This window comes from Hemicordylus capensis, chromosome 7 (assembly GCF_027244095.1).
Source record: "Hemicordylus capensis ecotype Gifberg chromosome 7, rHemCap1.1.pri, whole genome shotgun sequence".
Lineage (NCBI taxonomy): Eukaryota > Metazoa > Chordata > Lepidosauria > Squamata > Cordylidae > Hemicordylus > Hemicordylus capensis.
Genome location: NC_069663.1, coordinates 32,584,236 through 32,611,006, shown reverse-complemented (window position 1 = coordinate 32,611,006; position 26,771 = coordinate 32,584,236). Strand labels below are relative to the sequence as shown.

The 26,771-nt window shown below is 52.3% G+C and overlaps 1 protein-coding gene across 3 annotated transcripts in view; it reads left to right on the top strand.

Annotated features, from left to right (window-relative positions):
• KIAA1522 (KIAA1522 ortholog) overlaps positions 1-26,771 on the top strand; it is a 77,935-nt gene that overhangs the window by 32,435 nt on the left and 18,729 nt on the right. The window contains exon 1 of one of the 3 annotated variants that reach the window (XM_053267965.1): positions 19,992-20,331. The exons of the other annotated variants lie outside the window; for them this stretch is intronic. Within the exon in view, the coding sequence (XP_053123940.1) occupies positions 20,265-20,331 (67 nt within the window). The 5' untranslated portion in view covers positions 19,992-20,264. Of the gene's footprint in view, positions 1-19,991; positions 20,332-26,771 lie in introns of those variants that run through there. 3 annotated transcript variants of the gene reach the window in all.

The window sequence follows — 26,771 nt, the reverse complement described above, 5'->3', positions numbered from 1 at the left end:
GCTTGCTTAAGACCACTTGGTCAGTTCCGCCAGCAACAAGATCCAGACCAGACTTCCTGATCCCCTCGGCTACTACACCAGCGCTCACTCACAAGCTAGATGGGACCTTAAACATGCCATTGTCTAGTTTGGGGTTGATTTTTATTTTGAATGAGTCCCTCAGTGGGCCGATCCGTATCAGGACCCTGGTGTGGAGTTAGGGGGCACTGGATGGACTCAAAGCTGCTGTGGGTCCCCAAAGGTGCCATTGGCAGCAGTGCGAAAATGCCCTCTGCACTGCGGTCTCCATCCAGGCTGGTTCCCCGCGTGGCTACTGGTTTTAAGTAGAAATAGTAGGCAAATGACGTGTCTAGCATCATATCTGGTTTGACCCTGAGTAACGCCCCATCTATTGGGGATTGGGGGCGGGTCTTTTCCAGATTAGAAGAAAGATCTTCGAGACAAGGTTGGCTTGTCCCAGTGAGCTGGGGTGGTGGTGTCCATTGGCTCTTCTCTCTCCCATCCCACTCCATTCCACCCCAGTATTAATGAGGGCTGTGCTGCCTGCAGGCTGGACATTCATCAGATGTGCAGTTAACTGCATAGCTCTACCTGATGAATGGCCAGCCTGCAGGCAGCACAGGATGGGAGAGGGGGGGCAATGTGAACTCCAGGAAGGAGAGGCAGCAATTATGCCTCCCCCCTCCCACCCCCACAGCTGATTAGGATGAGGCACTTCGGAGGGTGAAGGCTGGCAAAGGGTGGAAGCGGAATCTCGGGTTGTCGTATGTAATATGTCATATGTAACTGCTGGAAGTTCAAGAGATGATAATGCAATCATGTGGTTTCTTTTCATTTCCTTATTAAATAAAAATATTTGAAAGGTGGGGGGAGGATGAGGCACTCCTGCTTCGAGACACACTTCTCTGTTTTAGAAATTAAACATCACCCAAATGCCTTCTCCTCTTGTGCCTCAAATGAGGAGGGTTTTCTAGGAGTCTTTAGCAATATTAAATTGCAATACCACAGGGGCTTAGCTAGGAGAGGGGGGGCCCTGTTTGCCCCCCTCTCTGCCCCTTGGAGTGAAGGAGATAATGGAGGAAATAGGGAGGGGTGGAGCTGGGGGCCCCTCAGGAGCTGCCCCCCCTATTCTTTGAACCCCTTTGCTCACTTATAGCTCCACTCCTGGGAGAACCTCAGCTCCTAACACAGGCAGGCTTCGAACCCCAAAGGGATTCCCTTTCTGGTTTTCTCCCTTCCATGTTCTGCTGGCTGCCCAACCTTCATCCCCAAGAAGCCGAGCAGCAGCGGGCTGGTGCCCTGTTTGCATTTCCCCCTCTTGCAATGCAAGCTCAAGGGGAAAGCGGGGAAAGAGAAGGGGCGCCTGGCAGGAAGCGCCCCCCTGCCAGAGGAAAGGAAACACTCGGAGCTGAATGAGCTGAAGCCACACCCTCGATCTTGTTAATGGTCATAGTTTGCACCCTGGCTTCAAAGTGATTTGGAAAGGTGGGCTCTTGCCCCCACCCCCCACCCTTTTGCACAAAGGATAGCAGAATGATAGACAGACTGAGTCAGTCAGGGCTATCTTGGAAGTCAGTGGCATAATAAGGGCTGAAGGCAAAGTGTGAGTCGGTGTCCCTGTGGTTTTTCTTTGGTAGAATACAGGAGGGGTTGGCCATTGCCTCCTCCCGCACAGTGTGAGATGATGATGCCTTTCAGCATCTCCCTGTAGGAGAGTCCCTGCTGTTCTCTTCTGAACGGATATTCCCGAAGCACAGCTCTGGGTTGGAGACTAGCTTGCCAGCCCCTTCTCCCTGATGGCCGTTGTGTGGGGCTCTGTTTTCTTTACCATATGTTGGTCTTTTGAGCAGCTGCCTGGATCCAAAACCAGCCAGGCAAGTTGACTGCAGGATTCGTCATGAGGAAGGCTTGCGAAGTACTGAGAACTGGATACATGCATGGCAGTGCCAGGCTGGTGTTTTGCCCAGATGGCTGCCCTGTTCACCCCTGTTCACCAGTTCCCTGCATCTGTCTCTTGCCTGTCACCAGCTGGCGTGGCACCGGGCACAGTGTGTCATGTTTGCATATGTGCTGTAGTCAATCTTCAGTTTGCACCCTTTCATCCGGAAGTCTCCCCCCACCACAATCCCAAATGTGCAGTCATGGGCTGCCTCTGTCCTTGCCCAGGGGTGAGGGAAATGCGCTCTCCACGTGCTCAGAGACAACCCCAGCAGCTCACTTTTAAAAGGCGGGGTTGAAGGCTGCCTGCCTCTCACGACTCCTAATCTTATGCTCCTGGCCTGATCCCTGATGTTCGAAACAGGACCCGCCAGCACCAGGCCTTAGCTTTTGACTGTAAGCTCCTTGGAAGCGGGGACCTGCCTTTTTGCCTGTGCTGTAAAGCACCAGGTGCAGTCGTGGCACATTAGCAATAATAATAGTTAAGCTTAGATTAATCCCCAGACATGGGAGACACAGGTTGCAATCCATTTTTAGCTAGGGTGCTTGCTGGGTGGTCGAGGCAAGCAGTTCTCATTCTCTTTCTCTCTGACTCATCGTCCTGCGCAGGGTTGCTGAAAAGATAAGAAAAAACTGTAATCTTTCCTGGAAGAAAGATAGGGAAGATTAAGGCTGTATTGTAATCTTTCTGGAGGACAGCTGGGAAAGAGGTGTTTAACTAATGCCTGCCTCAACAGCCGTAGGGTGTCCTAGCAAGCCAGGGGGGCGCCACATGCAGTGCAGCTGCCTCTGGTTCCCTCGGTTGCTCCTCCCTCTCTCATTCTGCCCTGCTCTGATGTTGTTAACAAGAGAATCACACTGCCTGCAGGCTAGCCATTCATCAGGCAGAGCTGCACAGCTCTACCTGATGAATGGCCAGCCAGCAGGCAGCGTGGTTCTCTCGTTAACAACACCGGAGCAGGGCAGGATGAGAGGAGCAACCGGAGCTTCCGGGAACCAGAGGCAGCTGCGCCTTGTTTGGCACCCCCCACCCCCGATTGATTGGTTGTCTTCAGTGGACCCGAGACCGCTGGATCCCTTTTCTTGCATTTGCATGAATCCCCTCGCTGCCCCGTAGTACAAGGAGCTGCATGTGTGGACAGAGAGAGCGGCCGGAGGCACAGCAGGGTGCCTGGAAAAACGTGGCCAGCCGCTTGCTTTCCTCCGCCCCTGCTCCCTGACAACTGACCGGAGGCCTCAAAGCCAAAGCATTAGCATTGTATTGCTTCAGCGTTTTCCAGGCGTGTGTCCGGAATCGATGAGGGAGGGCAGGGGTGTGCATGGCCCGGCTAGAGGGTGTGGGGCTGCTGGGGGCCCTGGCTAGCTGTGGGGGGAATGCACAAGATGTGGGGCTGGCTGCTGGGATTGGGTGGTAAAATTCCAGAGCACGAGAACCTGCAGAGAAGGGGCTCTTGGGTTGCATGCTGCTTCACTGGCACCCCAAGGATATTTCCTCCACCACCCCGTCAACCAGCATTTGGACATCAGCACCGCATACGTGGGTTCCCTCATATGAAGAAATGGTGCTCTTTGGTCTTGGAGCCACAACCCCTACTGCCAAATGAAGGGAGCTGATAGCAGTGACTTACTTACTTACTTACTTACTTATGTATTTAATACATGCACTATTTATTGTTGTTGTTGTTGTTTACACAATCAAACAGGTGTTATTGGCTGGTTTGTTTTATCCAGACATCGAGTCCTTCCCAAGGACCTGGGATGGCTGAATTTTATCATCAATACTGTTGGTTATTATAGATATCGTCGCAGAATATAGGCTGTTCCCAGTAAAGTTGCTTTTTGTAATTGGCTGATGGTGATTTCTGTAGCCTCTATGGTGTTGAGGTGCTCTTCGAGGTCTTTTGGAACTGCACCCAGGGCGCCAGTGACCACTGGGATGATGATGATGATGATGAAGATTAATTTTATACACTACTATACCTTCTATATTTACACACTTCTATATTATTTTTATACACTTAGGGATGAAGGACAGGGATGCTGCAGAAGCCTAGTGGTGATCTCTCTCTCTCTCTCTCTCTCTCTCTCTCTCTCTCTCTCTCTCTCTCTCTCTCTCTCTCTTCTAAAATTGCTGCTTCCTGGGTCCCTGGCAGAAATAAAGCCCAGGAGGGTGGTGTCTTGGGTGAATTGATAAATCTTGTTCGGGGCAGTGATGGCGATGAACCTGGGGTCCCCTCTGCTTGCTCCCTCGCTCCCTCCGCTCAGCTGCAGCAGGATCTCTCCCTTCCCCAAGCACTCAGGTCTTTGCAGTGGGACGCTGTGTTCTTTTCACTCAGCACTGCCCTAGGCTGGGGCTCAAAACATTATATATTGCGTTGCCACAGGAACCGGCACTCCCTTCTGCCTGCCTGGTGGTCATGAAGAGCCCCCGGGCAGAACTGGAGTTTATCCCCCCACCACCGCCCCATCCCATCCCATCCTGCCCTTTTTGAACTCAGTTGGCGCATGACCTGGACCCTCTCCCTCCCTCTGGGAAGGGCCTTTGCAGGTGATGAATGCCGTGGAGACTGGGTGGGGGTGGAGGTGGGGCAGGACTCTTATCAGGATGGGCATGCAGGTACTCCACTGAGTCATCCTGGCGGAGTGTGGCCTGAAGCCAGAATGCACCTAGTGGGAACAAAATGGTTTCCAGAGCAGTCACTTGCTCTCCCCTTGCTGGCCCCTAGAGAGGTTTTCTTCTGGAGCCAGAAGAGAGTCTTCTGTAGTATTGCATATAGGAACATAGGGAGCTGCCATATACTGAGTCAGACCATTGGTCCATCCAGCTCATTGTTGTCTACACAGACTGGCAGTGGCTTCTCCAAGGTTGCAGGCAGGAATCTCTCTCAGCCCTGTCTTGGAGATGCTGCCAGGGAGGGAACTGGGAACCTTCTGCTCTTCCCAGAGCGGCCCCATCATCCCCTAAGCAGAATCTCTTCCAGTGCTCACACTTCTAGTTCAGATGCAACCAGGGCGGACCCTGCTTAGCTAAGGGGACAAGTCCTGCTTGCTACCACAAGACCGGCTCTCCTGGTCGAGAGAGAGGTGCCTTGCCTTGCTAGGGCGGCTTTGCTGACCTCTCAGCCATGTGCAGACAAGGGAGGGGTGTTTTAAATCTGGACCAGGAGGACTCATGGAGACGCCCCCCCCCGGCCTGGTTTCCAGTGGCAAATCCCAGCCTTGGAATGTGTGAATAAGAATGAAGGTACTGCTGAGGATGTGGAGAGTGCCTTTCCCTTAGTCAATCACAACCGGATCTTCCTTGTCTGAAGTAATACACCCTGGCCTGGTTCACAGAAGCGTTTGGATCTAGGTTCATTGTGGGTCACCAGTGTGAGTGTGATTGTGTGAACCCATGTCAAGGAATCTGAGATTCCCACCTTGGTGTGGGTTGACACAACCATGCTAACATCAGTAACCTACCCTAAGCTTAGACTTGAACAATGGTGTGAACCAGGCCAATGGTTCCTGGTAAAGGTAAAGTGTGCCGTCAAGTCGATTTCGACTCCTGGTGCCCACAGAGCCCTGTGGTTGCCTTTGGTAGAATATGGGAGATTGCCTCCTCCCGCGCAGTATGAGGTGATGCCTTTCAGCATCTTCCTATATCGCTGCTGCCCGATATAGTACCAGCAGGGATTTGAACCGGCAACCTTCTGCTTGTTATCAAGCATTTCCCTACTGTGCCACAGACAAGATGCTTGAACCCAGCATCTCCTTTTAATAATTCATCCCAGGATTCTCAAGCTTGAGTCCTCAGATATCCTTTCCAGCCACAATGGCTGAATGCCATGGGACTCATATAGCCCACCAATGCCTGGGGACCCAAGTTTGAAAAGCCCTGGGTTTTCTGTGTTTGTGTGCATGCGCGCACGTGCATGTGTTTGTATGGGTGATGACGATGAAACAGACAGGGAAGTTTTCTCGTTGTGGAGTTGTCAACTGGTTTTGCAAAGGAAAGGGAACAGCTGTATTTTATTGTGGTTTCCTCGCGTTAACACTAATTTAGCACTAATAATGTAGTGTATGAACAACGGCAAAGTGATGCCCTGACCTCAGGATAGTCATTTGTTGCTCTTTGGGAGCCATCCTGCAGACAGTGGTGGCTTGTGAGGAGTGGGGGCGGGGGCGCCAAAGGAGGCAGCCACGCTGCCTACAGGCTGGCCATTCATCAGGTAGAGCTGCACGGTTATCTGTGCAGCTCTACCTGACGAATGGCCAGCCTCCAGGCAGCGTGGCTCTCAGGCGGGGCAGGAGAGAGAGCAGCCCCCCAAACGGCTACCGGGAAGCAGAGGCAGCTGTGCCTCCTTGGGTGCCCCCTGGCGCGTTAGGACACCACTGCCCATAGAGATCCAGGTTCTGCAGCTGGGATTGGCTCTGACCAATCGCCTGAAGAAGCTCCAGCAGAATTCTGGATCAGGAGTTGAGGGCGGCGGGAGGGCGGATTTTCTGCCAGGCGCCACCCTTGTTTTTGGCTTTGAAGGAGAACCCCACCAAGCTCTTCCGAGTATGCAGACAGGGATAATTGGCCCTCTTTGTGGGAGATCCGTCTCCTTCGTGTAGTCCGAGCATGTCTCATCCTGTCCAGGCAGACTTTAGAAGAGGCGGAGGTGGAAGGAACTCCTGTTTTACCCCTTTGCAAGCTGATAAAGTGTGCAGGGCCGGAGAGTTGTGCCTCATCCTGGCGGGAAAGGCCCCTTCAAGTGCACCCTCCGCTTTACCAACGCAACCCTCCAGAATATCGCACTGCCCCCCAAGTGCCTTGACGCTTCGTATGGTGTAGGGCAGGCAGCAGGGTTTCTTCTACGACCCCCCTCCGCCCCAATCCCCAGCTGCAAAGGCCGTGTGGGAGTTGTAGTCTACAGCAGGGATTCTCAACCTTGGGTCCCCAGATGTTATTGGACTTCAACTCCCATAGTTCCCAGCCCCAGTGGCCTTGGGTTGGGGATTATGGGAGCTGAAGTCCAAAAACATCTGGAGACCCAACATTGAGAATCCCTGGTCTACAGCATCCTGGTATCCCTGTTACAGGAACACTGGCAGGGCTGTTAGGATGTGGTTCTCTTAGAGCTGGTGCCATGTGCATGGCGCCATTTCAGGGGCATAGTTGAGGGGAGAGAGGCCTCCCCACTCGCGGCAGTGCCCCCGTTGCAGTGCCCGCTCACACATGCGTACAGGCATCCCCCACTCATTCCTCCCAGTGCGGGGCTCCTGCTGCCGCCACCGGCCACCTGCAGCCACGGCTGGCACTAGCCCCCTCCTTTGGCCACTTGCCCGGCTCTGCCCATCCTCCTTGTATCGTCTGGGAGCCTGGTTGCTGGAAGGAGGATGGGTGTCTGGCAGGGGCTGCGGCTGCAGGTGGCGGGGTGGCCACGGCTGAGGGAGTCCTGGCCAGGGGGAGAGGGGAGCTCGGCTGCTCCTCCCAGACACTCGGCAGCACCCGGATGTGGGGTGCGATGGGTCCTCTGAACCCGTGTGCCTTATTACAGCTCCGCCGTGTGCCGCTTGATCACTCAGCACCCCTAGTCCAGTGTGTGAACTGACGCCATGCAACCCCTGGAGCAGGTAGGTGCGGTTTAAATGAGATACCCCTGCTAACTGGGCAAAGAGGCACCTTTTACCGTGGTGATTCTCTTTATTTTGCAGGCGGAGAGTAACTAGCCCTGTCTACCCCCAGCACAGGACCCTTCCAGGGGCTGTTGCTGGTGTCTGTCTTGTGTTTCTTTTTAGATTGTGAGCCCTTTGGGGACAGGGAGCCATCGTTCCTATTTATTATTTCTCCATGTAAACCACTTCGGAAACTTGTGTTGAAAAGTGGTATATAAATAGGTGTTGTTGTTGTTGTTGTTGTTGTTGATTTTCCTCATTCACAGGGAAATTCAAAGGATTGCTCTTGGTCAGATTCAGGATTAATTTGCAACACAATTTGTATACTGCATTATACTACTATTTGTTGTGTTTTAGTCTTGACTGTACCCAAGAGCAATCCTTTGGATTTTCCTGTGAATGAGGACCTTTCTCATTTAAACTGGTACGTGCACGTGCGCGCGCGCACACACACACACCCTGGTGGAGAGAAAGAGACAGGGAGTGGAGACCAGACGAGCTTGTGTGGAATGGAGAGATGGAGGAAGGGCCGGGACATCCTTTCTCTCTCCGATGTTGCAAGCACTGCAGTCCTGGTCTTCTGCAGCCATGACCTCTGCTTCCCATCTGCGTCGGAAATGTTCTCTGGCACCCGGCTGCTGCCCAGGCTCCATCCTTCCTCGTCAGGCCGAGCCACGTGTGGGCTGCTGCTGCTGGGGTTCCTTCTCCTTGGAGCTCTCAGCTCCCTCCTCCTGCTAACCCCAGATGAGCCTTCTGTGCTCTGCTGTGCTTTTTTAAGTGGCCAGCCGGCCAGGCAGCCTCGGTTTTTTAGCCCTTTGGGGACAGGGAGCCATTTTATCTGTTTGTTTGTTTATATCTATGTAGACCGCTTTGGGAACTTCTGTTGAAAAGCGGTCTCTAACTATTCGTAGTAGCAGTAAGTGGCCTCTTTCTGCCTTCGGAAATGCCACGTCCCCCGTGTTTTGCTGCCTTTGGGGAGATGGCGTGGTGCAGCCAGCGGAAGGCTTGTGGCAGTGGTGGCTGGTCAGTAAGGGCAGGAGGGGTAGTGCCCCCCCCAAAAAAAACAAGCTAATAAAGGGTCAGATTTGCCAGCAGCCATTTTCCTCCAGCTTCTCTTCCTCTGCCTGCAACTTCTTCTTTTGGTCCTACTGGCTGGAACAGCTGCTACTCAAGCCGCTCCAGCCAATCTGATTCCTAGGGGGCTCCTCCTGGCACTGCCCCCAGGAAGAACTAAAATAATGGGTTAAAATGCACTCCCTGGTGGCTTCAGGGAGTATATTTTTAATACAGTTTCCCCTTCTTCCTGGGGGCAGTGCCAGGAGGAGCCCCCTAGGATTCAGATTGGCTGGAGCGGCTTGAGTAGCAGCTGTTCCAGCCAGTAGGAGCAAAAGAGGAAGTTGCAGATGGGGGGAGGGGCTGGAGGAAGCTCTCTGCTCTGGGATGCCTGGCCATCTCCCTCCTCCTATTGCCCCCCTGCTGCTCCTCTTCCCTCCCAGCTGACTCATTATTCTCCTCCGAGTCAGCCAGTTGCATTAGAGGCGAGGGGTCTGAATGGCTGAGCTCTGGGTGTCCCCCTGCCCTGACAAGCAGGCTGGCATGTTGGGGCAGCAGGTCCGTCTGGAAGCAAAAGAAGCTTCTGGCCTCATGAGTTGCACTATAAGTGGAAACAAGGAAGGGGTTCCTTGGAGGGCAGGGGATTGTGGCTGGAGTAGGGCCTCAATCTTTTACACACAGCAGGCTTTACCACAAGTTTACTGGGAGGCTTTACTGCAAACTCAAAGTTGTCCCCCCAAACCAACGAAAATAGTGGTTTTTTTAAAAAACCCGAATATAAATCAGGCTACACTCTTAACGTGCAGTGAAAAACCTGAATTGTGTGTGAACTGCTCCTCAATAACTTGCAGGGGTAAATCTGGCCAATATGTGAACACACCCCCTGTATTCCAGAGGGGATGTGAGTTAAAGGACTTCCAAAGCCCGGTGTGAAAAACCTCCTGGTTGCTGAAGTGGATCTTGGGTTTGGGGGTCTCTTGTGATGACTTTCTCTGCAGAGATGCTTTGGATATAGTGTTCCCTCTAACAGGGATTCTCAGATGTTGTTGACTACAACTCCCAGAATCCCTAGCTGCAATGGCTTTTGCTTGGGGATTCTGGGAGTTGTAGTCAATAACATGTGAGAATCCCTGTTCGAGGGAACACTGCCATGCCAAAGCCCCACAGGGCCAGTCCTCTCTCTCTCTCTAAAGTGCAAAAGCTTTTCCACACTATGAGATCAGCCACAACGACTCCAATCTGCTTGATTTCATTCTTCGTAATAAATCCTTTCCAGAGCCTTTTCTGGCAAGCACAGAACAACGCTTCAGAGCCATGAGGTCATCCACGCAAAACTGCACCCCTGTTGCCTCTTTCCCTCTCCTGTTCGCTGCTTTTCTTGCATGGAGTGAATATGAATTTGGCCCCAGGAATCTCTTCCTCCATGGCTCCCAGCTGGGTCTGCGTTTTGTGATGCACAGAAATTGGAACATGTTGGGAGAGTTGTATTGCTGGGGTGAAAGAGTTCAGGCAGCAACATGCGCTCATTCTAAATTACGAGACACATGCTCTTAAAGGAGAAGGTATAAAAGCAGCATTCATTTATTTATTTAAAATATTTATACCCTGCCCCTCCAGTGCACTACTGCTCAAGGCGGCTCACAACAATAAGACACAGATACAATAAAAGTAACAAAATTAACTAATTTTTTAAAAAGTCAGATTAAAAAACACAATTATTAGGTTCAAATTAAAACTAAAAATTGTAAGGAGCTAAAGAACCTACAAGATATAACAAAACAATAATGGAGCATTAAAAAGCCTCCTTAAAAAGGCGTGCTTTGAGATGTTTTTTAAAAACACTGAAGGAGGGCGTTCCAAAGCTGAGGGGCCACAACTGAAAAGGCTCTGTCTCTAGTCCCCGCCAGCTGGATCTCTGTTAGTGGCGGGGCCATGAGCAGGGCCTGAGATGATGAGCAGAGGGCCCTGGCAGATTCATATGGGCAGGTACCCTGGCCCCAAGCCGTGTAGGGCTTTAAAGGCCAATACCTGCACCTTGAATCTAGCCCAGAAGCAGACTGGTAGCGAATGAAGCTGACGCAGGAGGGGTGTAATACTCGTGAAGCAACTTGCACCCACGAGCATCCTTGCGGTAGCGTTCAATGCCGCTCAAGGGGCAGCTTGTGGGGTGTTTCTGTGCCGGCCCATACTGGAACTCAGGCTGTTCAGCCGGACAGCCAGGATGGCCCTTTGCTCTGCAGTGGGGCAGAGTGTGTTGCAGGGAAGTCCCCCCTCGTTTTGGCCCATGCAATCCCTCTCAGCAGGGATGGCATCATGCCAGCATTCTTGATGGTGCCTGGCGCACATGCCATGGGCTGGAGAGAGATCTCAAGCAGCCAAGGAAGTGTGTCAGCAGAGTCAGGGTGCTGTTGGAGCAGGAGAGAAAGCGACCTGGAAACCCTGGGCTCACTTATATTTACTTTTTGCTTTTCAGCTAAGATGGATGTCTGGGGCCCAGCCTACTGTATGTGGGGTCTTGTGCTGGGACTGTAACCCCTTGATACGCTTGTGTCTCAGGCGAGATTTGAACTGGGGTCTTAGCTCTGCTGTGCCAGCATGACAGTGCAGAGTGAAGGCGCCTTGGTCAGGTGGGAGGCAGGCCCGGGATCGATGAGCAACTCGAAGGCAAAAGATGAGGCAGCAGCTCTGCCCAGGGATGTTGCTGGCAGCAGCCAAGCGAAATTCAGCAGGAAATGGGCAGCTGTTGAGGAGGAGTCCCACCCTCTGTGTGATTGCCACCTGGCTTGGGAGAGACCACCTGCAGGAGACAGAGAGCAGGTGGGCAAGTGAGAAGGGGGCTGTCATGAACCTCTGCTTCTGCAGAATTATTTTTACATTTTTATATCCCGCTCTTCCTCCAAGGAGCCCAGAGCGGTGTACTACATATTTAAGTTTTTTGTCACAACAACCCTGTGAAGTAGGTTAGGCTGAGAGAGAAGTGACTGGCCCAGAGTCACCCAGCAAGTCTCGTGGCTGAATGGGGATCAAAAGGTTGCTGTGTGCGTGCATGGGAATATTTGCAAAGCAGAGGTGTGTTTCCAGTTGCATGTCTTTTGCCTTCACGATGTGCAGAAAGCTTAGTTTACAGACCCAACACCTGTGATCAGAGACAAGGTGAAAGCCCAGAAACAAGGCATCCTTCTCTATATGCTGTCCAGAAGCTAGGGAAAGAAGGAACTGCCCTATACCAACAATGGGTCCATCTAGTAGCCAAGGCATTGTTTATATCTTGCCATCAGTATATATTCTACAGCGCAAAATGTAATAGGCAAGGTAAGTCCCTGCCCCAAGGAGCTTACAATCTAAACTTCAACGTAGGTGAGGCAGCAGAGGAAAGGAAAGGCTGTTGAGGGGAATATATGCAAATGTGTACGGCTACACATTGTTTTAGGCTTTAGTTGAGTCGGGGACGAGGCCAAAGAAGTGGTAGCACAGACAAGGGTTCTGGGAGGAAGTTCCACAGGTGGAGGGTAGTAAGTAGAGGCGCTCTTACCCCCGGACTTCGGGGCCGAAGTCCAGGGCCTCCACGCCCCCCGAAGGCCTCCAAATCCTCTTTAGCGTGGTCTGGTTGTGGTGTCACACCGCAGCCAGGACTGCACCAGGCGGCCAAGTGCGATTGTGACCTAAAGCACTGGGTGCTTTAGAGGCAGAAGGGGGAGTGGGGAAAGTGTTGAAATGTTTCCGCTAATGCATGCTTGCATAAATATACCTGTTTTATATTCTTACATTCTTGTGAGTTCAGTTGCTGTTGGTGCCCTCAAAAACCCACATGTTGAAAATATTGCATGTGCCACTGGGTGTGTGTAGGGAGATGATGCTTAACTTGAGGGGGGGGACCTCCAGCAATGGGGGGGGGGCGGCGCTCCAAAGACCTTTAGGTCCAGGCTCCAAAATTACCTAGGTGCACCTCTGGTAGTAGGTTTTTCAGGGGGTGGGGCGGGGGGAGGGGGGGAGAGGTCTCTTCCCCAGCTCTGCTCCTTAAGATCCTGTAGGTGGAGATGCCTGGAAGTGAACCTACAGCACAGCCGGGGCTCAAGTCCTCTTCTTATGCCTTGCAAAGGAGCTACTCGGGTGCAGGGGAGGAACTGCAGAAAGGCCAGGTTGCAGGCCCAGCCTGCAGTTTCCAGGGCATCATCTGACCATGACTCAGCAGGTCTTTCAGCTGAATCACCACTGAGGCTGCACTCCCCATGCTTGCCATAATAACAACAACAACAACAACAACAACAACCACCTCCTCAACACCATAGGGGCCACAGAAATCACCATCAGCCAATTACAAAAAGCAACTTTACTGGGAACAGCCTATATTTTGCGACGGTATCTATAATAACCAACAGTATTGATGATAAAATTCAGCCATCCCAGGTCCTTGGGAAGGACTCGATGTCTGGATAAAACAAACCAGCCAATAACACCTGTTTGATTGTGTAAACAACAATAACAGCAATAATAATATATAATTATATAATAATAAATATAAATTAGTTAATAAACAAATATTTAAATACCACTTTTCAACAAAAGTTTCCAAAGCAGTTTACATAGAGAAATAATAAATAAATAAATAAAATAAGATTGATCCCTGTCCCTGAAGGACTCACAATCTAAAAAGAAGCATAAGATAGATGCCAGCAACAGTCACTGCAGGGGTACTGTGCTGGGGACGGATAGGGCCAGTTGCTCTCCCCCTTCTCAATAAAGAGAATCACCACATTAAAAAGGGGCCTCTTTGCCCAGTTAGCAGGGTAACAAACTTTATTTGTTATCTGCCCCATAGCAAATTGTTCTCTGGAGCCGAAGAACCAGCCTCGTGGTGGAGGGGAGCAGAGCTTTGGACTGACCGCCTAGCGGCCCCTGGATCACTGTTTTTCTTTGCACTACATCCACTGGGTCTGGCTCCAGAGATCTGTAACCCTTTCTTTCCTCTTCAGAGACCAGATCAATCATTGAGATCTCCCCATTGATCAGGGTCATATTCTTTGTCTCCCTCCTAAGGAGATGGTGCCGTGGCAGTTGGTTGTACCATGGCTGTTTGGCCTTTTACAGCTGAAACAGCTGCCACCACAGCTGCTTTTAAAGAAAGTTTATTTTTTAGTCTCTGTATTTCTTGATTGCATTCTGTGGGGTCAGCTGCCTGCTCTGTGGTTTTTAACTTCTGTTGTAAAATTAACTGGGATGCCGAGTCAGCATCTGACCTGCTTTATTTAGGACCCACAAAAGGAAGTACTTTTTCACACAGCGCACAATTAATCTGTGGAATTCTCTGCCACGGGATGTGGTGAGGGCCACCAGATTGGATGGCTTTAAAAGGGGCTTAGACAGATTCATGGTGGACAGGTCTATCAATGGCTACTAGTCTGGTGGCTGTGGGCCATCTCCAGCCTCAGAGGCAGGATGCCTCTCAATCCCACTTGCAGGGGAGCAACCGCAGGAGAGAGGGCATGCACACACCTCTTGCTTGTGGGCTTCCCGGAGGCATCTGGTGGGCCACTGTGGGGAACAGGATGCTGGACTAGATGGGCCTCCTTGGGCCTGATCCAGCAGGGCTGCTCTTACATTCTTATGTTGTACGTGGAATCTGCCTCTGGCAAACAGTAATTTTAACGTCTAACCCCTTTAAAAATTTGCCCTTTTGATTCCGATTCTGAGTACCAAGAGATTGGTTTTGTGTTGACAGCTATGCCCTGAGTAACGTAAATGTTGTGCTTATTGTTCCAATTTTTGTGTGGCTTTCTGCCAGTCCTTTATTCAATTTGTCAACTTCATCATTCAGAATCTGGGCAACTTGGTAAAGTCCCCATAAGCAAGCTGCTTTCACCCTTTCCCAGCCAGGATTCATTTTATTAGTCTAATGAAATTTATTGAATTCTAATTCATTTATTTTATTTATATCTATTTTATTATTATATTATTTTATTTATATCTGTGTAAACTGTTTTGGAAACTTTTGCTGAAAAGCGGTATATAAATATCTGCCGTATTCGTAATTCAGATGTTTTCAAAGTTCCATGTGCTGGGAATGATGCTCCAGGGCTTTTGTCCCTTAGATTTTAGGTATGTAACTAATGGTGGGTCTTCTACCACCAAAGCTTGAGCTGCCCTTAACCTTAACCTTCCCTACCTTAATCCCTACTTTTAAACTTCAGTTTTCGGAAACACACACTGTCCTCCTTTCTTTTCCCTCAAAACCTTCCTCAGATACCAATAAAATATTCACAGGAAAGCATCCAAAACCCCACTCACTGACACGAATATCCTAGAACTCCAAATTGTGTTGTACTTCACCTTCCAGACAAAGCAAATTGACAGCTGGTCAATATCCCAGCGGTGCCTCCAAATATGTTGGAATTTGTAGACTCCTAATTCCTTATATGCCTCAATAGCCAACATTTAGCTATGAGGTTATTGAGTTCTGACCAGCTGTTTGCCCGCTGCCCAGAAAATGAAGCACACACTCCGGAAATTAAATTAACATTTTTTATTTAAATTACATTTAGAATAGGTTAGAAGAGCTTCTCTTCAAAGACATATTAAAGAATTCAGTAGGTATCTCACCACTCCGGCTGAATAAGTCTGCATATCAGTCTCAGCAACACAAAGGATAGAACTCAAAACAAGAGGCCCGATGGAAAATAAAAATAAAAAAGAGACTATAGCCAGAGCTTGAAGCCCAAAGCTAGAAAAAATGGAGAAAAAGAGGGAGAAAAAATCTAAAAAGGAGAGGAAAGATCCCCCAAAGAGGAAAAGGTCTCCCCAAAGGGAGAAAAGTCTCTCTAAATCAAATCCATGGTCTAAACTTTTATAATCCCTTGTCTCAGGGGAAGGTCTTAGCCTCCCAAGGGGATGGTTTGGGATACTTGTTAAGTTCTGATAGTCCATGTCTAATTAGAAGATACCACCCATCTTAATCAGAAAGACATGATTTTAGAATATAATTAAAAATTAATTTCTGTTGCATTGGTTGCAAATATTATCAATGGCTGAAATTACAGAAATTAGGAATTTCTTGTTGCATCATCTGCAGAAATATATTAGGATTAAATGATCTCTGTTAGTTGACTATCACCGAATGGCCAACTCTTAGCCTTCTGTGTTCTTAAGGTTTCCCCGTTTAGAACATCAGCTCTCTATGGTGCCTGATTTGCATAAATGACCTGTACCCATCCAAGTTCATCTAACTGATCCATAGCTACGCTAACTTTTCTGTTCTTTGCAAAAAGCCAGCAAAACTCAAAATAGCTTGTCAGCAATATTCCTGTATGAACAGACTTGAACCAAAGTTCATAGAGATTATTGTTTAGAAGCATAGAAGCCCCTTATGTGATAATATGGTTAAAATAATGTGATAAAGTGATTACATAATGAGATTTAAAAATATGCAAGCCCCATTCTCCGAGGGATGGAGCATCCCAACCAGCCAATGGGCCATTTAATAATCATCCAGTTGCAGTTGTCAGTTTGCCACTCAGCACCCACTCAATGGGCTGCCACTGCCTCTAGCTGGATGGCGTGTCTTTGTGTAGACATGTCCACGTGTTACATTCTTAGGGTTGTCCTTGGGTTACAGGCAGGAACCAGTGAACGATGAGGTCAGGGAAAGAGTGATGCTTTCATGCAGGAGTTCCCAATCCTGAGTCCCCAGATGTGGATGGGGATGATGGGAGTTGTAGTCCAACATCATCTGGAGTCCCAAGGTGGGGAACCCCAGCTTTAATGCAATGCTCTAACTTAATTGAAGCTTTGATGCTTAACAGTGATGCTTGAACCCGCTGCTCAGATGTTCGAGGACATCGGCTGTGGTCAAGTGTCCAAAGGAGGATTTTGCATTCCAGAGTGGGGTTCCTCTCCTCTCTCTCCAGCCCCCCCTCTGTCCTAGCTCCTTCATGTGGGCCCCACATTTGGGAGACACACACCCCGCCCCACTCCCAGATGGCTGCTGCCCCAGAAGAATGAGCCGGCTTCCCTTCTGTCTTCAGGCCTTGCAGCTGCAGAGCTCCTTGGAGCTGTGTGAAGGCCCGTGCTCTGCCGCATGCCAGATGGTGCAGGCCTGACCTGCCGGGGTAGCCTCTCTTTCTAAGTGGCCTGATGAATATTCAATGTCTGTGTGTGTGGGGGGGGGGGAGTTCTCCAGGAGGGTGGAAGGGGGGCCACGACAGCTGGCGAGGAATGGGCTTAATTTGCTCCAGAAAGAAAGAATGACAGAGGAGAATGGGTGGGGAGCAGCGGGAAGAGAAGTTGGAAATGCAGAGCTAGGCAAGTTTCACTCCCGGTGCAGAAGCTCCCATAAGCTGACGCAGGAGTCGACTTCCAAAGAGAGAAGGGCTTGCATGAAAGCCCCACAGCTTGGGAATGGGAAAATCTGGCTCCCGAGAGACTGCCTGTAGACAGTCCGTGATGAAAAATGTACTCTGCACACCTACAGAGGCAATCAAAGTGATTTTATATGTTCTGGAGTGTGGAGTCCTAACTTTCAAGAGGTGCTGCGGCTGTGCCTGTTCTGGGGAGAAAGCTGGGGCAGAAAGATTGGAAATTCATTAATTAATATTGGAAATTAAGACTACTCCCAGGCCTCTGATTTGGCCCGAGGCTACCCTTACCATTTTTCATTTTTAAAAGAATCCAGGTTGGGCAGGGGGCCAGTAATAAGGCCAGTGGTTAGCTTTTACACCCCATGCCTGCAGCTTTCCTTCCAAAATCTCTGCACCAGCCGTGGATGTGGTGTGTGCTCTGAAGCACCAGGGCCGTATTCTGTACAGTTTTGGTGGCTAATTCAATCACACAGCTAACCGCAAACCCCAAAGGACAGTTGCGGTCCTGCTGCTCTCTCTTGGATCTCTCTGCCACTTGAATCTGGGGTTCTCAGCCTTGGGTCTCCAGGTGTTGGTGGACTACAACGTCCATCTAGCCTCTAGCCACTCTGGCGAAAGATGATGGGAGTTGTAGTCCCACCACTGGGGACCCAAGCGGGTGAGAACCCCTGTCGCAAGCCCCCTCCTCATGCGACTGTCCTCAGAAATCTTCTTCCATGCCCAAACTGATCTCCCCGATGCCAAGAACTTTCCCAGCCTAAACATTTGTATCCAAGTCTCCTTTTCCACTGACCAAAGGCCCCCACTGGCCCCCCCACCTTCCGCTTGGGCTGGATGGCTGTCAGTTCCACGCGCCCCCGCCCCGGTATGCTGTGTTCCCATTCTGGATCCTCTCCAGCTTCCACGCTCTTTGGCACCTGTACTGCTAACTTCAGTGGAATGGGGAAGAAGCTGGCGCACTGGCTGGTCTCAGCCCCTTTACCCTGCTGGGGGCACTGATGTCCTAGCCTTGGAGATGGGTCACTCACTTGTGGGGGCAGAGAGAAGGAGAGTGGGTGAGCATGGGGAATGTTGAGCTTGTCAAGGTCCCTGGATGTTCGTGTTTGACAGTCTTGGGTTATGTTGCTCCTGATTCATTGATCAGGTGCTGTCAAGTCGGTGCCGACTCTTAGCGACCACGTAGATAGATTCTCTCCAGGATAGTCTGTCTTCAACTTGGCCTTGAAGGTCTCTCAGTGGCGCATTCATTGCTGTTGTCATCGAGTCCATCCACCTTGCGGGCTGGTCATCCTCTTCTTCTCTTTCCTTCAACTTTCCCCAGCATTATGGACTTCTCAAGGGAGCTGGGTCTTCGCATAACGTGTCCAAAATACGATAGTTTGAGCCTGGTCATTTGTGCCTCGAGTGAAAATCCTGGATTGATTTGTTCGATGATCCATTGGTTTGTTTTCCTGGCTGTCCATGGTCTCCTCCAAAGTCTTCTCCAACTCCAAAGTTCAAAAGCGTCAATGCTTTTTCTATCTTGCTTCTTCAAAGTCCAGCTTTCGCATCCATAGAGTGTCATGGGGAAAACTATTGTTTTTCCTAAACCACTGTTGCTTCTACAGCGTGCTTATTCTCAGGCGTCTGCAAATCTGCTTGCCCACTCGCCAGTGGCGAGTGCCCCCAGCTCTCTGGTGAGCAGGACACCCAGCACTACACAGATGACCTCCCCAGAGGTCTCATTTGCACTGCCATTTTTGAGAAGGTAAGAAGCAGCAGGAATCCTTTCTGAGCAGAACAACGACAACATTTTAGATACCTCTTTTCAGCAAAGGTTTCCAAAGTGGTTTACATAGAGAAATAATAAATTAGATGGGTCCCTATCCCCAAAGGGGCTCACAATCTAAAAATAAACATAAGATAGACACCAGCAACAGTCACTGGAGGGATGCTGTGCTGGGGGTGGAGAGGGCCAGTTGCTCTCCCCCTGCTAAATAAAGACAGCCACCATGTTAAAAAGGTGCCTCTTTGCCCAGTTAGCAGGGGTTAAAGTACGAGGGGGCTCCCCCCATTTCTCACCTTCTCCGGTGCAGGTACAAGGCCCACCTTCTCTCCTGAGCCCTCTGCCCGCGTGCCAGAAAAGTGTCTGAGGGAAAGGGAAGGATGGGTGACGACCACAAATCATGGCTGGCTAGTGGGCTAAGCGTACATTTGTGGGTCCCGGCTGATTCTGAGTGCCACCTAATGGCTCAGTGGGGCAGCAACCTGCCTAGAGAGCAGGGGGCTGTTGGGTCGAATCCCTGCTGGTGTGTTATAGGAAGCGATATAGGAAGGTGCTGGAAGGCATCATCCTCTCATACTGTGCGGGAGGAGGCAATGGTCACCCCCTCCTGTATTCTACCAGAGACAACCACAGGGCTCTGTGGGCGCCAGGAGTCGACACCGACTCAACGGCACAACCTTTGCTTTGCTGATTCTGAATGGTGGTGGAAAATTTCCCCTCCACTGGAGGCTTTTGAGCTTGGCAGCTTCACTTACCTGTTGGCAACTGGTCCCAGAGGACAAGAGGACTGTGCAGCTGCCATCTCACGCGTGCATATGGCTCCTCGGCTGGGTTGGCATGCACCTGCCGCCGCCGGGGAGTTCTTGAGCTGCCCCGGGCAGAGGGGGAGACACCCCCCCGCCTTGGAGCTGCTGTAGCCCCGATTCCCCATAGCCCGCCAGGCAGGGAACCACCAGCCCGGGACGTGTGTCTCTCCCCCCCGCCCCCGCCGGCATGGCCAGGAGCGCCCTTCGGAGCGAAGTCGTCCCAGCAGCTGGCTGGAGGTTGGGGCTCCGGGGGGAGACCCCGCCGCCCCCTGGATGGAGCAGCGGGCAGGCCCCGGGCGGGCCACGCGGATCCACCCTGCAGCGGGCAGGGCTGGGCCTAGGCGGGGGGGGGGGGCGCGCGGGGGCGGGCAGGGCCCCCGCCCCTTTCCGGCTCCAGGGATCGCACCCGCCCATCCAGGCACACTTGGCGCGGCGACGGCTGCCTGTGCGCGCCCGCCTGCCCGCCTCTCCCGGCCCCCCGCGACCAGGGCGGGCTCCTCCCTCTTCCTCCTCCTCCTCCTCCTCGGCGGCTCCTCCTTCTCCACCCCCCGCGCCCTTCCCGGGGGAAGCTGCGGCGCTGCTCCTGCCCGGCCGCCGGCTGAAGGAGAAAGGGACGCGGCGCCCCCCTCCCCGTCGAGGCTGGCCTGAAGCAGAGCCGCCGCAGGACCCAGCAGCGCCGCCGCGGCCCGGCCCGGCCCGGCCCTCGGCATGGTGGTCTTCCTCGGGAGGCACCTGCCCTCGCTGCTGGCGCTCTTCAAGAAGAGCAAGAAGAAGGGTGAGTCGGGCGCCGGCAGCAGCAGCAGCAGCCGCGCTTGCTTGCGCACCTCCCTCCCTCCCTCTCTCCCCCTCCCCCGTAGCGCGGTGAACTGCGCAGCTCTACCGGACGAATGGCCCGCCTGCAGGCAGCGCTTGGGGCGGGAGAGCGAGGCGCGCCAGCCGAGCTCGGGCAGGAGAGGCAGCTGTGCCCCCCTCGGCGCCCTCCTCCTGCTCCGGGCCGGCTAGGACGAGCCGCTTCTGGCTGCGGCGCAAGCTCCGCCGCTCCGACCCTGCGTAGGGAGCCGCTTTGCTTCCCGGCGGGCGCAACTTCTCCCAGAGAAGGCGGCAAGCCGAGCAGGACTTCCTTCCGAGGAAGCGCGTAGAAGATCGGGCTGTTGCGCGGTTTATAGGCGGCCCGTCCTCCTAAGCTGGTCGCGAGGTGTTGGCAGGCAGCTGCGTTTACTCGGGAGTAAGGCTGGCGGGGCGAGCAAGCTTGAGTGGCCGCCTAACGCTCTGATCCTCACCACGCTTCCTTGAGAGTAAGTCACATTCCGCTGGTGGTGGTAAGGCGGCCATCCGAAGCACCTTTACCTGGGAGTAAGGATCCTTGCAGTCCAGGGAACTGGAGAATAAAGGGTGTGTGTGGGGTGGGATTGGGGGGTTCCTGCTCAGGCTCAGGGCTTGTCTAGTCTTTGTATAGGTGTGTGTGGCGGGGGGGGGAGCAGCTTGAAAAGGCTGCCAAGTTTGGATTGCTTCCTTAAGGACTAGTACCTTGTCCCTAGCTTTGGATGGGCCTGTTTTGCAAAGAGGAGCCCTGTGCAATGGGACCAGCGCCTCTGTGTCCTTGAGATCTATTCTCCCCTCTGCCCTCTGTTTCCTGCGATGGAGCAACGGGTGCCTGGGTCTGTGGAGCCGGCTCCCCTCCACTTGGGGGCCTCCGCCCCCACCATGTTGGCTGCTACTGATGCCCCCCCCCGTTCCCCCTCTCCCTGTGGCTCAGCAGAGTGTGGCTGCTCCCTATTGTTATCCAGAGCCTGCCTTCCTCCGCCCTGATTGTGTTGCTAAAGCCAGCATCCACCGCGGTGTCGCCTGTGCCCGGCTATTCATCTGGGCCAGCGGGGGGTGTGAGTGTGTGTGAATGGGCAGGGCGGTGGGGGGATCTCTGGCCTGGGAGGAGACCGGAGCTGGCCAGGGATGCTCCTTGAGGCTCTTGGGAAGGGTCTGCTCTGCTCCTCTCTCTCGCTCTGCTCCTCCTCCTCCCCTCGCTCCCCGCTCAGATTTTTGTTTTTCACTCCGACTGCTGCAGGCAGAGAGGATGAGTCGAATCTGATTTGGCAGGAAGGGAGCAGTCAGCCTGGCGGAGGGAAGGCTCTCCATTGGCTTGCCTCTTTCTCTCTTCCTCTGTCTCCCAGATGAAGGGCTGGGAGATGCCCCACTCGGCTGGGGGGCAGCAGCATCTTGCTGGGCTTGGAGGCAGTGGGGTCCAGTGACTAGAGCGGGTCCAAGGGCGGCCTGGGAGCTGGGAGGCCCCAGCCTGGTTTCCGCTGCTGTGAAGCCACTGATGGCCTTGAGGAGCTCTGAGCATCAGCGTGCCCGCCCTGCAGGGAGGGTGGAAAAAATGACAGGGAGAAGGCAGTTGCTGAGCCCTCGGAGGTGCCGAGAAGGTCCAGGAGAGAGCTGGGCTCCAAGCCCACACACCCTTCATGAACTCCTCCTGGCCGCCTCTGCTCTCCCTCTTCCAGATGTGGGCAGCACACCGCTCCGGAAACGGAGAAGGGCGAGTCGCATGTGCAGCACGCGGAGATCAGAGCAGGGCTTGTAGTCAGCAAGCGGGCTCGTAGGGGTGAAGGGGCTACCAAAGCCGCGGGTTCTGCTCTTGCTGGCCAGACCAGGCCTGGTCAGACATCCACAGCCAAACCTAATTAATCTGACAGCCTGGAACAGCTCAGGCTTGGGGGCGTTATGGGATGGGGGACCTGCAGGGCGTCCACAGATGAGGGCTGGAAGGGAGCAGGCAGGGGATAAAAGGCGGACAAGGCCTTGCTCTGACCTGACAGTCTACAGGTCAGTGACCTACTGCAGGGTGGCCAGCCTGAGGCTCTCCTGCCGTTGTTAGACTACAACTCCCATCATCCCCAGCCCTGCCCTAGTGTTCCTCGCTGGGGATTCCCCTGAATCGAAACATGGCTGTTCAAAGATGCATTTGCATTTAAAGGGCTCCTGATCTGTTTCATGCTCATCCCTCTACTTAAAGACACCATAAATAAATGGATGGTATGGCTTTTCAAGTGGTTTAGTTAGTTAGTTGATGGCATTTGCATAAATTTGCATATGAAGAGATGGTAGCAAAAAGCCTGTTCTTTGCCCACCTTAGAAGAGGCATATCCTGCTGCAGGGATGGGGCCCGTGGCTGAAGAGGGGAAGCATCTGTTTGTGCAGGCAGAAGGTGCCGGGTTCAATCCCTGGCAGCGTCTCATCTCTAGGTAGGGCTGGGAGGGAACCCTTCCTAAAACCTTGGAGAGCTGCTGCCAGTCAGTGTAGACAATGCTGAGCTAGATGGACCCAAGGTCTGACTTGGTATATGACAGCTTCTTAAGTTCCTGTGTAGGAGCTGTGGGGGGAATGCCCCATCTCAGATGATGCTTACACCTATGGTTTGTAAGAAACTAACGAAAATAAATAATATTTATTGAATGAATGAATAAATAAATAACAAAACCATGGAAAGCATCTGCTGTGCCTTACACAGGAACATAAGAAGCTGCCATATACTGAGTCAGACCATTGGTCTATCTGGCTCAGGATTGTCTACACAGGCGGGCAGCGGCTTCTCCAAGGTTGCAGGCAGGAGTCTCTCTGAGCCCTGTTTTGGAGATGCTGCCAGGGAAGGAACTTGAAACCTTTTGCGTGCAAGCAGGTGGGTGCTCTTCCTAGAGCAGCCCCACCCCCTAACAAGAATCTCTTACAGTGCTCACACATGGAGTCTCCCATTCAAATGCAAACCAGGGTGGCCTGTGCTTAGCAAAGGGGACAACTCATCCTTGCTGCCACAAGACCAGCTCTCCTCCCTCCTTTTAAAAGTGGGGTTTTTAGTTTAGTTTAGTGGCAACCCCACAAAAGGTCAGAGCAAAAATCCTGAGTTTCAGAGTGCTATTTGGTCGGCATCCGTGCTTTTTGGGGCCGCTGGTCTCTCTGTGCGGGTTGCCTTTGGCTGAGAGAGATAAATAGGTGGGAGCAGTGCCCCCCCCCCCGTGCTCCAGTTTTGTCCTGTGGAGAGAGAATGGACGGATGAGCAAGACTTTAGGGAAGCTGGCTCCGTGGATATTGATCTTGCTGCTCAACTGAGAGCAAAGATGGGCCGGAGGGTGGGGGGAGAGGCTGGCGGCCTCAAAGCCAGTGCTGAGTCAGCATCTCCAGGCCTGCAGGGGTCGAGGTGACCTTGGGCGCTCACTCGCCCATCCCGCTCCAGTGTTGATGAGTGCCTTGCTGCCTGCAGGCTGGCTGTTTGTCGGGTAGAGCTGCACGGTTAACCGCACAGCTCTACCTGATGAATGGCCAGCCTGCAGGCCGTGCACAGGGCAGGAGAGAGAGGAGAAAACGAAGCTCGAGAAGGGGAGGCAGCTGTGCCTCGTTTGGACCCCCCCCATGTTAGGAGGAGCTGTTCCTGTGCTTTCCGCCTCTTGTTGAAATGTTGGCTTTCATCATTTTCGGCTTTTGGGGGTAGCAGGGGTAACCTGCTCCCGCTTCATAATCCAATCCAGTGCTTTGTTTACCAACAGCTGAGGATTGTCCCATCCGGGCTGTCCCTTCTCGGGGAGGCTGAGTCTCTCCAGATGACGGCAGACCCAGCAGCAAAGAGACCGACACTTTCCTGAGTTTTCTGTTTGGCTTCTTTGTGGTCAAGAGATGGAGGGATTTTAAAGACCCCCACCTGCCATACTTAATACTTCAGAGTGTTCTGCCTGAATATCTGGCACGGAATAGAAAGCTTCCGTCGGGCAGAGCACCCTCTCTAGGCTAGGGCCTCATTCTGTGTCTCCGTTTTGCCAGCGATCCTGAAGATGGGTTGCCTCTTCCTAAAAGCTGTTCTGTTCTCAGAAGCCGTCTGCCTCCATGTGTGGGGGGGCAAAGGGGGGAAGGCTGTGGTGTCTGCCTGGGTCCTTCCAGAGCTATCTGGCTGGGCCCTGAGAGAAACAGCCCAGTGGCAGACCACCCGCTTTGTATGCAGAGGTCTCGGGTTCAGTTCTCGGCAAAAAGGCTTTTGGGCAACAGAGCTGGGAAAGTCTGATTTCTGCCTAGGAACTCTCGTGGCTGTAGACCGTACATGTCTAGGGTTGCCATATTCTGGCTTTCAAAACCCGGGTGCCTAACTTGCATATTATGTAAATTGGCTTGAAAAGAATTTTGGGGCAGAAGAGTGACTGCACGTTTTGCCCCATAACTCCGCTTCTACAAGGGCTAGAGCTTAGCTTTTCTTTTTAAATGCAAGCTGAAATCTGGGTGAGATGCTCAAAATCTGGGCCGAACCCGAAATTCCGTGGGGCATGGCAACTCTGTACAGTCTAGCTTGACCATGATACGGTGGCTTCATCTGTGGAAGGTTGGTCAGATGAGAGTGAGCTTCAGTGGGATCCAGCACGGGCAGGGTCTGGCTCTCCATGGGATGATGGGAACTTTCAGGCTCCTGCTGTTTCAGACCCAACTTGCAGATTTCCCCAGCAGCACTTGAGTGTGTGTGTGTTTGTGAGTGTGTGTGACATGCCTGTGCAGTCTTCAAGCAGGGGTCTGATTGAAGAGGGGTTCACCTGCCAAGGGGCAGCCCCATTGCACAGCTGATCTGCTCATGGCCCCATTACCTAGCCCTCCTCTGCCTAAGAAAATAACCTCACAGGATGCTGAAGCACGTGGAGAAGGGCAGGGCAGAGTTGTTGTTTTCCTTTCCATAGTTTTCCCAGGAGGAGCATCCATCCCATGCAGGCTGTGAGGCCATTAGTATCGGGATCAGCAGAGGATGAGCTGTTCCCTGAATGACCCAGCTTAAAAAGGCGGGTCAGTATCGAAATATCTATTAAGAGCTGCCGAGTGGGTGGGCAGGATGGCTTGGAGTGTGATTCGTGGGTGCCTCTCTTTTGCCAGGGCAATCGACAGCCTTGTTTTAAAAGAGGTGGTTCCGAGAGAGCTGACGGAGAGCCTGGCATAATTGCTTCCGCTCTTGGGCATGGTTTGCCTTTCAGTGGATTTATCCAGCCCTCCGTCTTCTCCAGGCTCAGGCTGGGTGTCCTCCTTTCAAATCATCCTTGCACAGGGGGAAGACGCGACTGGAGCAACAACACAGCCCACCCATTCGGTACAAAACGGAAAGCTTGCATTGGCCAGAGCGCCCTCTCTAGGGCCTCATTCTGTCTCTCTGTTTTGGTGGCGAAGACCCTTCTGTGTCTGGCATTGGTGGCCTTGGCGGCTGCTATTGCTGCTTTTCAACCCCCCCCCCCCAAAAAAGGTTACAAAGCAACTTTTACAAAGCAAAAGAAATGAGAACGTGAGAAAAAGGGATGAGAAGATGGTTCACAACCTGAAAAGGAGCACAAGGCAGACCCCAGCAACAGCCACTGGAGGGATGCTGTGCTGGGGCTGGAGAGGGCCAGTTGCTCTCCCCCGGTGAACAGGAGAGACTCGCCACCTCAAAAGCTGTCTCTTTGCCCAGTTCAGGGGTCCCTCGATATTCTTGGACTACCACTCCCATCATCCCCAGCTACAGTGGACTTTGGGGATGATGGGAGATGTCGCCCAACAACATCTGGGGACCGAAAGTTGGGAACGATGGCCCAGTTGGTAGGCAAGAAGAGAAATAGACCAGTAACCAATTCAGTTTAATACCCCCATCACCGAAAAGAACATCTCTCCCCCCCGCCCCATTTCCACAAACTCCCCTATTTAAAGGGAGGGCTTCCATGTTCTCAAGCTTGGCTTTTCTGGTTCTGCTGCCGTGTCTGCTGCTGATCTGTTATCCTAAATGCTGCTTTTAAAATAAGCACACACACACACACCCGGCTCTTGGCTTGCTTTCCTTAGTCTGAGGCTGCACAACTCCAGTTGTTTTTGTATTACAACTCCCATCGTCCCCAGCCACAGTGTCCAGTAGGGATGATGGGAGTTGTAGTCCAACGTCTGTAAGACAGCCGAAGTTGTGCAGCCCTGCCTTAGATTGTAAATAAGCTGTCTCAGCAAATACCACGTTGCCTCTGTGTTTTGTACAGTGCTGAATGAGAGAAACGGGCATCTTGATCTTTGAGGAAGAAACTTGACTTTAAGAAAAATCAAACACAGACTTAAAGTACAGCTAGAAGATTGGATTTTAGGCTCGAGTATCTGAGGGGGAAACCACCTTAAGTGGCGTAGCGGGGAAATGCTTGACTAAGCAGAAGGTTGCCAGTTCAAATCCCTGCTGGTACTATATCGGGC